Here is a 15,925-nt window from a genome sequence, read left to right as displayed (position 1 = left end):
TCCCTTCCCCACTTTCCAGGGCAATTTTTTTTTTTTTTTTTTTTTGCATCCTATCAAACATCCCCCTAAAGGGTAAAAAAAAAAATTAAATCCCTTTGCATCTGGGCGATTAATTAAAATTAATTGTAATTCATAAATAGGTTTAGAATTATATATATATATATTAACAGCATACCTTTTTTGAAATTTATAATAATAAAATAGAGAAATTAAACCAGATTTATTTCCTGGTAGGTGGCTTGATGGAATAATTCTTCAACATCTTAGTGATTCGCCACATTTATGACGTTGAATATATATATATTATGGGATTAATATTTTTTATGTTGTAAGAGAAAAATGTATCTCCAACACGAAAAAAAAAATTTATGGGGTCCTTATTTTTTCTATCTCACTCTTCTTCTCATATGGGTTCATATGGTCCCACACACTTTTATATGTGTATAAGAGATAAAATTATCTTTTATAACATAAAAAATATTAAATTCGTATATAATATATATTATAAAAATAAGAGAAATCACTTATTCATATATCCTTATAAATAAGTAAATTCTAATAGATCTGTCACATAATTTTCTTTCGGAATTCTCACTAACCAGTTTTTTTTTCCCCATTAGAGTTGGGCAGGATTAAATTACACTAAATTTCTCCCTACCAAATTTTAAATAATTGTTGATCCGCATGCTCCATGGTCTCACTGTCCAGTTCTTATTCCATTAATTAGAATCCACTTGTCGTATTCGTAAATTTAATAATTTTATGTTTTTATTGTATAAATAGAATTAATAAATATCTTACGATACAATTATGTTACATCACTTATTTAATTAGCTGATAATGAACATGGCATTTTTCTGAACGCATATTATATATCCTGAAACTGAGTCCACAGATACCATTTTTCATTGACTTCATAGTCCAGGTACATTCAGTAAAGACAGGTCCGCTGATGTGAAATAAAAACAGTCATAGCCACTAAAACCCTAATCAACTGGTCCTAGTAGTAGGTAAAATTGACGACCGAGAAAAACAATGCCTAGCTGTGATGACACTGATGTGTCAATATTAGTGAACTATATGCACATGGCATTATTTTAATATGTCAATCAATAGTTAGTAATTAAAATGATATAATTTTTTATGTTTTACAAATTAAAATTGTGGTCAATATGATAACGAATGATTAAGATTTTGTTTTATATAATGTGATCATAATATAAACCATGAAGGCATCTTCCACAATAGCTAGAAATACCATGTCCATGGCAAAGCACCAAAATCCTCACGCCATACTCTTTGCCTTTCCACTGCAAGGTCATGTTATCCCTGCGGTGGATTTGGCCATAAACCTCGCATCACGAGGCTTCACCATAACCTTCGTCAATACACACTCCATCCACCACCACACTTCCAAAGCTTCCCTATCCTCCACCACCACCACCAACAACAACAACAACGATGACATCTTCGCCGCCGTCAAGGACTCCGATCTTGACATCCGCTACACGACGGTGTCCGACGGCCTTCCGGTGGAATACGACAGATCCCTCAACCATGACGAGTTTATGGAATCTTTGTTGCATGACATGTCGGTTCATGTGGAAGAGCTTGTGACAAATATTGTGAAGCATTCGGTTCCACCCGTTACTTGTTTGATTGCTGACACCTTCTTTGTTTGGCCATCTGCTATAGCCATGAAGTTTGGCCTTCCGTACGTATCGTTTTGGACAGAACCTGCTTTGGTTTTTACTCTTTACTATCACATGGATCTTCTCAGAAAGAACGGCCATTACGCTTGTCATGGTAATTCAAAACCTCTCTTGCATAATTGCTATTTATAACACATGAATTGCCTTGCATGAGTCATAATCCATCTCCTACACCAGAATTGTTAGGAAAATATAATATAAATTATTATTGGACTTTTATGTAAAATCTTAAGTTGTTTGGTAAGATATTTACTTCACATGGTATTAGAGTTACTGTGACCATGAGGTCTCAACGCTCTAATGAAATTAAAATAACCTAAGGCGGAGTGAACATGTACAATATTTACATCTCAAGTTCAAAGGACTTTTAAGTGGCCGGTGAGATGTGTCAAAAAATATAAGATAAAATTAATGATCGAACTTCATGTAAAAACTTAAATTTTTAGGTGATGACTATATATCAGGATCACCTCAACTGTTATTTGCCTTGCAACCTAAGTACTAATATCATAACCCTAAAATCTTGAGTTACAACAGAATCCACAGCATTTATGCATTAACTAATAATTTACTCATAAATATCATGTGTACAAGAAAATAAGAATTTTCAGTTCCTACTAGAAATATTTTACTTTTCTAATAGTATTCTCTAATAAAAATAAACTATATATGAACGATAAAAATTCCAATTACCTATTTAACCAAAAAAAAAAATCCATTTATCTCTTAGTAATTATATTAATCTTGGTTAGTAGTTATTTATGTATATTATTTTAGGGTTTTATATTTCTCATGTTGTAGAGACAAAAAGTATGCGGGACCCATATGTTAGAAAAAATTATATGTAGGACCCACGTTGGCACAGAAATCAAAGGGTGTGTAGGAAAATTCAAATTCTCATGTTAAATGAGAATTATATAACCCATTATTTTAATATCTAAAGCATGACTGTATAACTCAAATCGAAAGTTGAACAAGTCAGAAATATTTTACACTTGCTCGAAATACAAATATCAATTAAAAATCCTAACCGGACCAAACTAAAAAAATATTCGTGTACCAAAAAAAAAATCGAAGCTTAAATTTTTTTAGTCAAGCTAGCTAAACCGGTCAACATCACACAACTATAATTTACCGAATAAAGAGTCAAAGACAACAAAAACAATAAAGTGAAAATGGTTACTTGTTTCTTTGTGAGCCCCACTCATCAATGATTTAGATGATAAGAAGAAGGGGAATGGATCTGGTACTTATGTACAATGAAAGCATTAACACGTCAAAAAAAATTGATGGGGGTTATAAGTTTAGTTTTATTTTTTTAAAATTATTGAATATTAAATATAATATACACTACATAAATTGAAAATTTTATGTAATATCAAAATGTGTCCTAACGTGTCAAAATTTAATATTTTTTAATATTAACGTGTTGGAGTGTCGTGTCATGTCGTATTCCGTGTCCCGCGTCGGTGTCAGTACAACATAACTTATATACATACATATACACATAAATATAAAAAGTAAGCATTATATTCAATTTTAATTATATTTATAACCAGATTTTATTTATTAATTAAGTCACTCATTGATGTGGGTGAGATTAATAATTAAATTAGATATAAGATTTTTTTTTACACTTATATATATATATATATATATATATATATATATATATATATATTTGTTATCTTTGAAAAAATAATAAATTAAATAATAAAAGTTAGAGATTAAATAATAACTTTTTATATCATTCAGTGGATAATATTTAATAAAAAAATATAGTCTTAAAATAATATTAAAAAAAAAGTATATCGAAATTACAAAGAAGAAAATTAAAATGAAAATGATTACACTACCATTCTCTTTATCAGCTTATTTTCTACAATTTGATTCTCTTCTTGCCGCACAACTTTGTTGAAACCTTCGTATACGCAATGGTTATGTACAAAATTTCGAAGTATCATAAAAAAATTGACATGTTGGATGATTCCAAAAACCATGCAGAATTGATCAGTCTTTTCAATCTTCTTCTTTTTATGTCAAAAGTCACATCAGTGTAGTATTCATTTGATCACTATGACCCTTATTTAATAATTAATTATCAAATTGATCTCGATTATAAATTATTTAAAAAATTTAATCTCACCAAAAAATATAACATCAATCTGTCTCTGTTTGATCGTTGATCATCAAGTCTACCCGAGTAGCTCCCTTCCTATCCGAATATTTTTTGAAAATTTTTGTCTACCCGAGTTGTCAAGGGGATACCCAGATATATTTCAAAATTCTAAAAAAATATTTTAATTATTTACCTGGCAGAGAATGGGCTACCAGTAAATAATCATAGCTTTTCTGATAAGTCCCCTTCAATATATTTCAATATTTCTCAATTTGCGAGATAGGAAGCTGGTAAATGAGATTGAAAATATCACTAGCAGGCTAGAAAATATCTTAAAATACAAAGATATTCTTGGTCTGAAAGAGATTCTCAGTGAGAACTTGTTATGGAGAACTCCATCAACATCTCTAGTGAAAGGGAATATGCATGGAAGGGAAAACAACCAAGAAACCATAATCAAAATATTAAATGACAGTAGTGAAGAGAAAGTATCTGTGATCCCTGTTGTGGGCATGGGTGGGGTTGGAAAGACCACTTTAGCCCAATGGGTGTTCAGTGATGAGAATTTGATGAAGGGGTTTGATTTGAAAGCATGGGTTTGTGTGTCTGAAGAATCTGATATTCTTAATATTACAAAGACTATAACAGAGGAACTTACTCGTAGTCCTTGCAACATGAAGAATTTAAATCTACTTCAACTTGATTTGATGGAAAAGTTGACACGAAAGAAATTCTTTATTGTTTTGAGCGTGGAGTGTGTGCACAGTGACAAGTTAAGAGAGAGGGTTTAGAGTGTGTGTACCTTATTGATTTAACCCCTTAATTATAGATGGGTTACCTGGCAGAAGTGGACTTTTGGGCCTCTTAGACGCATTGGGGTACGTTTGTTGATCCATTGCTGCCGTAGTAGGATTAGCATAATTAAAGAATGTTTCCTTAATTCCCTCTTTGTTGTTAGCCCTATTTGAGCCTTCTAGAATGTAGGCCTTTGTCAGGTCCATAACAGGAATATTGATCATCATGGTTGGAATAGTCTTAAAGCACCTTTTCAATGCGGAATTACGGGAAGTAAAATTTTTGTAACAACACGTAGCGAAAAGGTTGCTTCGACTCTCCAAACTTTTCCACCTTACCATCTGCATGAGTTGTCTGATGAGCATGGTTGGTCAGTGTTTGCAAAGAATGCACGTTTCCCAGAATCTAATGGTGATTCAACTCTTGAAAATATTGGCAGAGAGATTGTTAAGAGGTGTACGAGATTACCTTTAGCTGCAGAAACCCTTAGTGGTCTCTTGCAAAACAAGACATGATATCATCAATTGGAATTCTATATTGAGGAGTGAAGTTTGGGAATTTTCCACAGATGATAGTAAAAAGGCTATGATTATTTACCTGGTAGCTCCCTCTCTATGTGCGTAAATAATTCAAATATTTTTCTAGAATTTTAAAATATACCCGGGTATTTCCTTGACTATCTGGGTAGGGAAAATTTTTCAAAAAATATCCAGATAGGGAGGGGGCTACTCGGGTAGGCTTGATGGTTAACGGTTAAACAGGGGCAAATTAATATTATGTTTTCTGAAGAGGTTAAATTTTTGAAATAATTTATAATCAAGATCAATTTGGTAATTAATTATTAAATAAAGGCTACAATAGTCAAAAAGTCCATTAGGCATTTTGACCACTGTAAACCTTGTTTAATATGCACTTGCGTTTGATATGCGTTTGTTATCTACAAAAGACAGCTAATCGTTAAAGAGTTAACATAATTCTAAAGTTCAACATAATTAAAGTGAATACATTTCTTTATATTAGTATAAATTACATATATACATAAATAGATAGATAAATAGATAAAATTAAGAGTCATAATATGATGTCATCCTGACAACATTTTTCTTTTTTTTCTATCCAGATAACAGGAAAGACCCCATTGATTACATACCTGGAGTGAAAGCAATTGATCCAAAGGACACAACTTCATATCTTCAACAAACGGATACAACCACAGTGTGTCACCAAATAATATCCAAAGCCTTCAACGACGTTAGAGGTGCAGATTTTGTGCTATGCAACACAGTGCAAGAGCTTGAGCCCCAAGTCATAGCTGCACTCCAAGTCCAAAAACCATTCTATGCTATTGGACCCCTTTTCCCGTATGGGTTCAATAAGGGCACTGTGGCCACGAGCTTGTGGTCCGAGTCAGATTGCACCCACTGGCTCGATTCCAAGCCTCATGGCTCGGTCTTGTATGCATCTTTCGGTAGCTATGCCCACATCACTAAAAGGGACCTTGTGGAAATTGCAAATGGGCTTTTGCTTTGTAAAGTGAGTTTTGTTTGGGTGCTTCGGCCCGATGTTGTGAGTTCTGATGATGTTGATCCATTGCCTGTTGGATTTAGGGAGGAAATTTCTGACCGTGGGATTGTGATACCTTGGTGTTGTCAGACTCAGGTGTTGACTCACCCTGCGGTTAAAGGGTTCTTGACTCATTGTGGATGGAACTCTATTTTAGAAGGGATTTGGTATGAGGTTCCGTTTGTGTGTTTTCCTCTGTTGACGGACCAGTTCACTAATCGGAAATTACTTGTGGATGATTGGAAGGTTGGGATTAATTTGAGTGAACGGACGGTGATCACTAAAGAAGAGGTCTTGAAAAATATCAACCGTTTGATGATGGATGGAAAATTAAGGGAACAATTGAAGGCTGCGATAAGGGGGATCAAGATGAAATTGGAAAACGCATTGAGCCCTAATGGATCTTCTGAGAAAAATATGGAATGCTTCATTCAGGATCTTGTTACTAGAAAGTAGTTTATGTTGTTTTTGTTTTTTTATTTGTATGTTTGTTAAAGAAGATTAAATAAGCGACCATATCTGGGCCGCACAAGCCCTATTATATTTATTAACTCAAATAATATATGAATCATAAATGATTCTCAATTGTTTGGCGTAATCTTTTGAATTCTCAACAATTTAAAAATATTAATTTATTATTAGTACTGATAATTTTACTAGTGATTTCTCCTCTCTTTTTTTCAATTGACTCAATTTTTTTTGCCAAATAAGAAATAAAAAAGAAAAGTAAAAAAGAGTCATATTAATATTTTTAAATTTATAGTGATTTCAAAATAAGGGTAGGATTGCCTTGATTCACTTGTATCTAATGTTTCATACGAATAAAAAATTTGATCTTTCTGATCCGTTAGTTAGATAAATATGCTATTAATTATAATAATTGACAGAATATAATTTTCGAGAGAGGTTATACTTACTACCTTTTTTCTTACTACTTATTACTACCAAATTTTAACTGTTAATTTTCGTCAATTTAACGGTTATAACTTATTAGAATTAATTAATTAATTCTCTGCATGTGAAAAGTCCTGTATGGCGGAGCTCAAGCAAAGATAAGGCGTCCCTTACCCTAACTATCTGATCCCAAACTTTTGTGGGTCAGTTCACAGCAGTAACATACAGTTAAAATTTACACATTCTCTTAATATTTATTTGGTACCAAATAATTCGTCAATCAATAATCAACTTGTTTTTTTTAAATAAAGCTAAAGGTAGAAATAACATCAAGTAAAAAAGAATTTTAAGAAAAGAAATTGGCGAAGTAACGGTACTATAAAAAATCTTTAAAAGAAATAGTAAAAAGAAGAGCAATGAGAGAAAGTTTTTATCTTTCAACATTACCTTCCTATCTCTTCTCCTCTCCCTTTCTTTCTCGTCATTCCTTTCCTTTCTTATTGTGTACTTTTCTTTACTTTTGCGTTCTTTTTCTCTTCTGATACATATGTGCATATATATATATATATATATATATATATATATATATATAGGCAAGTGTATTGACCATTTTGACTAGTTTAATCATTGCATCTAATTGGGTTGTAACTATACTAACTAAAATTTCATTTAAATCTAACTAAACTTTAATAAGGTAATCATTGCATATAACAAAAAAAATCTTGACAATCTTATCTTTATCACACGTTGCCTATCTAGAATGATATGGTTTACGATAAAAACACTGTATTATAAATGAGCTTCAATTTTCCAATTTCTTTCCACGGACGTTTATTTCAGTAGATGCATGAAATGTAGTAATCTAATTTAATTTCTTCTCTATCTCTCTCTTTAACTATTATCATTATTATTATTATTTTAAAATATTACACAAGCGGTATTAACCTCTTCGAGCAATATTAATTATAATTTAAAAAATGTCGGGAAGTTGGTTTCTTTTTATACGATGATTGTTAGTGATCATGTTAATTTGTACTGTTGCAATTTTGTTATGTTATATATTTTTATTCATTTTAAATAGATTAAACTAGTTATTTCAGATATATAAATAGACCATCAAATGAATTTAGCATACAACCATGTCTCCTCTAATTAATTTGTATTATTATTATTATTTTAAAATATTACAGCTACAATACAAATACTCAAGTCAACAAATAAACAAATTATTTAATAGTGGCATAGACAACCCCTATATTCACCACAAATAACAACATAATCCATCAAGTCTAGTCATAATAAAGTCTCATCGTGGAAGAATGAATAATCATAATATGCATACCTTATAACAATAATGAATTCTCTATGTTGGCCTCTTGCCTCTATCACTGTCCGTCTCACGAACGTCACCTCCTGAAAATGTGCCCCAAAAAAGGGTGAGATTTCTAACATAAATCTCAGTAAGACAAGGGGTTCTCAAGGGATCCTCCAACCCAAGCTCACTTACAGGTATTTCTAAAACAGTGCAAGCAGTATATAAAGAAACAAACTAATAATATTTATAAATTATAAATGGCTATACCGGGCCATTTATAGCAATAAACAATGCAGTATATAAAATGAGCATGCCATGCAATATATCAAATGAATGTGCAATGCCACATATGTCCATGTCATGTGTGTATGCATTCTACTAGCCAGAGAATAAAAGGTAGAGATTACGACATCTACAATCCACAGTACAAGGAGTCCACCATCTATCTCACACACGGAGTTACCATCTTGCATGTGGCTCGACATGCTTAGGGATTACCGTCTCGTGTTGAATAACTCACATACATATACATATGACAAATGCACTATAACATAATCCAGCTCAACAACATATCCAATATTCATCATATAAACAGATATATTTTCAGAAAAAATACATCATGCATACAAATCATCCCTCCTTGAGGTACGGTGGAACCATCAATTGATAAAACCGAGGACACGAAAGCTTCTCCCAAAGTCCCCAAGCACAAATTGTCTTTACCATTTTTAAAACTACAGTTGCAACTCTTTACCAAAAATTCTCATATTTTAATATGTTAAACTAGACATCGCAAGCTTTCCAACGACATATTTTATGTATCAATCGAATTTGTATAACTCTGGATATTTTTTTCGCAAGGTAACGGATTTTACCACAACAAGTCAGCAACTTAAAACTCAAGCCGCGATCAATCCAGTTGTCCGATGGATCTGGAATTTTGTAGGATTGTATCCCTATGTGATAGATTCACATAGGTCTAAACCTCACTAAATTTGGAGCTCTGTAGCTCGAGATATCACGATTTTACTAAACTAGTGCATTATTGTCATTTTTTTCCAGGTGGGAATCTATTCCCAGTTTCAGGGAATCGATTCCTCCGTGACAGAATGCAGAAAAATTGCATTTTTTTTTTCTATTTTGGAAGTGCTTCAATGGCATCCCAAAGGTTCTAACTTCGATATACCCACGTACAGAAGTTCAATTAATTTTATTACACTTAGATTAATAATCCCCAACACAAATCACTAAAGTTTCTCTTTTTTATTACTCAAAACAAGCCATTATAATGAAGAGTAAATACCTTTTTCGGTCCTCAACAAATTTTATGATGCCTGCTTTAGTCCCTAGAGAATAAAAAGGCTATTCGTGGTCCATAAGAAATTCAAAGTGGACCCATTTTAGTCTTTTTGAGGGACTAATGTGGATTTTTTTGAATTTATGAGGGACCACGATTTCAACTAAATGTGTCCATTTTGAATTTCTTAGGGATCACGAATAACCTTTTTATTTGCTAGGGACTAAAGCGGGCAACGTGAAATTTGCTAAGGACCAAAAAATGTATTTACTCTTTAATGAATTTACAAAGGAAATGGTATGAGTTTACCTTAAGGCTTCTAAAATCAGAAAAAGAGGGATCCTTGGATGACTTTTGACCACACCTAAACTACACAAAAGAAGGTGCACGAAAATCAACTCCCAAAGGTAGGTTCTTTCTCCATAAAGATAACACCTTAATACACCATTGTGTGTGTAAATGACTCAAACACAAACTCACAACTATGGCAGTCCCTCACTCTCAAAAGACAGCAACCTCATGGATCAAAGAGTGTATCTTTCTCTCACTAAGCACAAGTTTTCAATGATTCAAGGTTGTACCATGGAAGAAGGATGAAGAAAGCATGGTTCTTGGTCAAGTTTAATGAAAAAGAAATGGACTTCCATGGAGTTCTTGAGTGGGCAGCTGTAACACCCCGTGTATACTCGGAATATTAACATTACATCGTATTAAGCGGTGCTTAATTAAAAATGCGGAATATTCTTTTTCTTTTCAATTATGACGTCATTATCAATTACCAACTTGATTACTTACTCAATTTCATAAAATATCACCGGTATGTAAATTGCAATAAGACATCTACTGAAATACCTCAATACATAAATAAAGTGTGTATCTGAATCACAGCATTACATCTCGTAATCCGGACAATATCCTGATACATTATTACAACTCCAGAAGACTCAAGACATAACAAGACATAACAATACTATGTGTCATGGACAATCCCCATGCTCACCAAATAAACATAGTCTTAACAAGATAAACATAAATCTTCATAAGCATGATCTGAAGCTATAAGCAATAAACAACATGCAAATCCAGCATCCAACAGGTCAGCATAAAACAACAAATTTAACTCAACTCCGGCCTCCTGCCGCCTGAGGTCTCAACATTACCGGATCCTGAAATAAGCATTCCCCAAACGTGGGGTGAGATCTCTAAACAAGAAATCTCAGTAAGACAAGGGGTCCTCAAGGATCTTCCACCCCAAGCTCACTTACATGTGCAATATAAGTTCTAAAAGCATTTAATCAATATAAGTTCCAAAACTATGCAGTTCAACAGATATCTATGGCATATGTGTAATCACTATCTACTGGCCAGAGAAATGTAGGAATACGTCTATTCCCTACATGTAGTACAAGGAACACCGCTTGCACTTCACCTACATGTAGTACAAGGAACACCGCTTGAACACCGCTTACATGTAGTACAAGGAATACGTCTATTCTCTAAGCTAGCTATCCAATGCCACAAGCTCAAAGTCCAATCACAGCAGATCACAATCTGATATGGACCAAATATAAATCAATAAACATGTACCACATGCATACAAATTAAAGACAACGCTTTTTCATTACGTTTTATGTCTTAAAGCTTCTAACAAAGCCACAAGCCCTTAATCACATGATTATGGCTTAGTCCACTAATTACAGAAGTTTAACTTCATCAATCTAGGGTCCACAAACCCCCAATAGCCTACTGTACACACAGCACAGCTACTGGTCTACGAAATCCCAGAATATCCGGATATTCCTCGGGGCCATATCCGGATATGCACACTGTCCATATCCGGATATACAGATTCCAATATCCGGATATCCAATATCCAGATATCCCAAACCCCATATCCGGATATCACATATCCGGATATCCAATATCCGGATATTCCACGACAGAATGCAGCAACTGCATTTCGTGAAGATATCCTTCAAATCAATAGAATTTGATCAATCCTTTTTTCTGTCGTTAAGGTAGAGAACTGAACCAAGAATTCTCTTTCTTTATCATCAATCGAATCGCTGTTCGAGACCCAGGATTCTATTTTATCATCAATCCAATCACCATTCACGTTTTTTTTTCTTATCAAGGAATAAATCGCTTGGCCTTGCCAGGATGAGCTACTAGATTTCCGACTCAAAGCATCAGCTACCACGTTGGCCTTGCCAGGATGATACCTTAGCTCGAAGTCGTAGTCCTTTATGAACTCCATCCATCTCCTCTGCCTCATGTTCAACTCCTTCTGGTCGAACAGGTACTTCAAACTCTTGTGGTCACTGAACACCACAAACCTCAAACCAAAAAGATAATGCCTCCAAATCTTGAAAGCAAACACAATAGCAGCCAACTCCAAGTCATGAGTAGGGTAGTTCTCCTCATGAGGTTTCAACTGCCTCGAAGCATAGGCAATCACTTTGCCCAACTGCATCAACACACAACCCAACCCTTTCCCGGAGGCGTCGGTGTAAAGCTCAATCTCAAGCGCAGGATCAGGAAGGACCAACACAGGTGCAGTAGTCAGTCTCTCCTTCAACTCCTGAAAACAGACCTCACACTCGTGAGTCCACATAAAAGGAGTCTCCTTCCGAGTAAGGCGAGTCAATGGCAAAACCATGGTGGAGAATCCCTTGATGAACCTCCGATAGTAACCTGCCAAACCCAGAAAGCTCCTCACTTCCGTAACTGTCTTGGGTCTCTCCCAATCCAGCACGGCCTCAATCTTGTTCGGATCCACTGCAACTCCCTCAGCAGAAATGACATGCCCAAGAAACTTCAGAGACTTGAGCCAAAACTCACATTTGGAAGGCTTCACATACAACTTCTTCTCCTTCAGCACTTGCGGAACAGTTCTCAAATGCTCCACATGCTCCTCCTCCGTCTTGGAGTAAATCAAAATATCGTCAATGAAGACGATCACAAACTGATCCAGGTACGGTTGGAAAATCCTGTTCATGTAATCCATGAACACAGCAGGTGCATTGGTGAGACCGAACGAAATCACCAAGTACTCAAAATGACCGTATCTCGATCGAAATGCGGTCTTCGGGACATCCTCCGGCTTCACCCGAATCTGATGGTATCCGGACCGGAGATCAATCTTGGAATACACGCAAGCACCCCTGAGCTGATCCAACAGATCATCAATCCGAGGAAGGGGATACTTGTTCTTGATTGTCACCTTGTTCAGCTGCCTGTAGTCGGTGCACAATCGCATTGTCCCGTCCTTCTTCTTCACAAAGATAACCGGTGCTCCCCAAGGAGACATACTCGGTCTAATGAAATCTTTCGCTGAAAGATCCTCAATATGCTTCTTCAGCTCTGCCAACTCCGGTGGCGACATCCGGTATGGAGCTAAAGAAATCGGCCCCACACCAGACAACAGATCTATGGAGAACTCTATCTCCCTCTGTGGCAGAAACTCAGGAAACACCTCGAGGAACTCCCTCACCACAAGAATGCCAGTGATATCCTCCTGTGTACCACTCACCAAACCTCCCAACATGACATAACCAAATGCCCTTGCTCTCAAGGCTCTCCTAGCCTGCAACAACGAAATGTACGGCGAGAAACTGGCTGTGGAATCACACAGAGACAACACTACACGCTTGGCACAACAGTCAATCATCACACAATTTCTGGACAGCCAATCCATGCCCAGAATAACCTCCAAGTTGGCCATCGGCAACCCTATCAGATCTACCGAGAACTCACGGCCATCCCACTGAAACGCTACATCGCGATGAACAGTGGTAGCATCACATCTTTCTCCGGTGGCGGTAGTCACCCGCAGTGGTGGAGAAAGCACAGACATGGGCAACTCAAGCCCCACAGCAATTGGGGTAGCAACAAAAGAATGAGTAGCCCCAGAGTCAAAAAAAACATCAACAGCTGATTTACCAATCGTAACAGTACCTCTGACAAGGTTCGGAGCTCGATCCGACTGCTGACGATCCAGAGTATAAACTCTCCCAGAAGATGGTGGCACTGCCGGTGCCGAAGTAGGTGGAAGGGGAACCATCTGAAGTGGCACTGCCTGCACTGCAGTAGCCCTTGCCGTCGCCAACGGACCGTCTCTGGAGAAATGGCCCTCCTTGCCACACTGAAAGCAAATCAACTGGCCGGTAGAGCACGACCCAAAATGAGTCTTCTCGCATCCCGAACACTTGGGAGCAGGAGGTCTCGCTGCACTCCCCTGAGCAGAAGTCCTCTTGAACTGACTCGGCGCCTGCCGAGCTGCCAACTATTAACCCTTGCCCTTGTTCCCAAACTTCCTATCTCGCCAAGAAGTGGAACTATCAGCTGCAACCTTCGTCGCCTCAGCAACCTTGGCCTTCTTGGCCTGACTCGAGTTGTAGTAATCCTCAATGTCACGACACTGCTGAACCAGTGTCCCAAATTCTCTAGAAGCAGAACCAGCTAGGTAACCAGCAATATCCTCACTAAGTCCCCTGCGGAACTTAGCAGCCAGAAATGTAGGAGTAGGCCTCGCCATCCTGAAGTGTGCAAACTTCACCAACTGGTTGAACTTGGCCAGGTACTCGTCCACAGACAACGAGCCCTGAACCAATCTGTCAAACTCTCCCTGCTGCCTCTCCTGAGCGTCATATGAAAAGTACTGACCCAAGAAGAAATCCTCGAACAAAGGCCACGTTATCACATGACCCTGCATCTCGTGGACATGAGAAAGGTTTGTCCACCACTCATGGGCATCGCCCTCCAGCATGTAAGTAGCGAACATCAACTTCTGCGGATCTGTGCACTGCATGACCCGAAATATCTTGTCCAACGCCTATAGCCAACGCGCCGCAGCAACAGGATCAAAGGATCCATCAAAGGCAGGTGGCTTATGCTTACGGAAAGCATTCAGCCGGCGATCGATCTCATCTCGATCCTCAACAAAAATAGGAACGGTCTGTATAGCCCCCGTAAGGTGACTACCATCACCCATCTATCTGAGAGTCATCCTGCAGACTGGGTGGAGGTGGTGGTGGTGGCGGTGGAGGTGGTGGCGGAGGAACATGGCCAACAGTAGGACCATTCCACATCTCCTCCAACATGACTCTAAACATCGTCATGTTCGCCAGACGGTTGGCCTCCAACATGTCCTCAGTGGCCTTCCTGTTCGCCTCTCTGACGGCGTCCAGCATGGCCTGGTTTCCCATTCTCATGGCCTCCTGGTCGGCTTGGCAGGCCGCCTGCATCTCAGCCAATGCAGTCAGGACAGGATCGGGCCAATCCTCCGAAGTCTCGTGATTTCTCCCGGATTTTACCATGACTCTGCACAAGTTACACAATTTATGAGTTGATCAGGCCCACGCAATGTGATCACATATGCATTATCATAATAATACTCGACGGAGAAAACACACAAAACAGACACAACCAAACATCCTAATCATTGCAATACATACAGGCTTTTTCCTTGAACCGTTGCTCTGATACCATAAAATGTAACACCCCGTGTATACTCGGAATATTAACATTACATCGTATTAAGCGGTGTTTAATTAAAAATGCGGAATATTCTTTTTCTTTTCAATTATGACGTCATTATCAATTACAAACTTGACTACTTACTTAATTTCATAAAATATCGCCTGTATGTAAATTACAACTCCAGAAGACTCAAGACATAACAAGACATAGCAATACTATGTGTCATGGACAATCCCCATGCTCACCAAATAAACATAGTCTCAACAAGATAAACATAAATCTTCATAAGCATGATCTGAAGCTATAAGAAATAAACAGCATGCAAATCCAGCATCCAACAGGTCAACATAAAACAACAAATCTAACTCAGCTCTGGCCTCCTGCCGCCTGAGGTCTCAACATTACCGGATCCGGAAATAAGCATTCCCCAAACGTGGGGTGAGATCTCTAAACAAGAAATCTCAGTAAGACAAGGGGTCCTCAAAGATCTTCCACCCCAAGCTCACTTACATGTGCAATATAAGTTCTAAAAGCATTTAATCAATATAAGTTCCAAAACTATGTAGTGCAATAGATATCTATGGCATGTGTGTAATCACTATCTACTGGCCAGAGAAATGTAGGAATACATCTATTCCCTACATGTAGTACAAGGAACACCGCTTGTACCTCACCCACAGCCTCACCCTCTTGTATGTTCTACATACTCAGGCTTACCGTATAGGTGGAACACCTCCATGCATATCAAC

The 15,925-nt window shown here is 37.0% G+C and overlaps 1 protein-coding gene across 1 annotated transcript; it reads left to right on the top strand.

Moving 5' to 3' along the window:
• Positions 1 to 1,253: 1,253 nt before the first annotated feature.
• Positions 1,254 to 6,782, top strand: LOC133303538 (UDP-glycosyltransferase 86A2-like). Its single transcript, XM_061503457.1, has 2 exons — positions 1,254 to 1,806; positions 5,747 to 6,782. Exons 1-2 carry the CDS (start codon positions 1,260 to 1,262, stop codon positions 6,643 to 6,645), a joined length of 1,446 nt encoding a protein of 481 aa, XP_061359441.1. The 5' UTR covers positions 1,254 to 1,259; the 3' UTR covers positions 6,646 to 6,782.
• The last annotated feature ends 9,143 nt before the right edge of the window (positions 6,783 to 15,925 follow it).

Source organism: Gastrolobium bilobum, unplaced genomic scaffold (genome assembly GCF_033153095.1).
Source record: "Gastrolobium bilobum isolate Gb01-03AN ecotype WA unplaced genomic scaffold, APGP_CSIRO_Gbil_v1 utg10809, whole genome shotgun sequence".
Taxonomy (NCBI): Eukaryota; Viridiplantae; Streptophyta; class Magnoliopsida; order Fabales; family Fabaceae; genus Gastrolobium; species Gastrolobium bilobum.
Note: the sequence above shows the minus strand (reverse complement) of the source record. Positions and strands in the feature narration are given on the sequence as shown.

Coding starts and splice junctions, on each gene's coding strand:
- LOC133303538 (XM_061503457.1), top strand. CDS start 1,260: ATGTCCATGGCAAAGCACCAAAATCCTCACGCCATACTCTTTGCCTTT. Junction 1,807..5,746: donor CGGCCATTACGCTTGTCATG/GTAATTCAAAAC, acceptor TTTTCTATCCAG/ATAACAGGAAAGACCCCATT.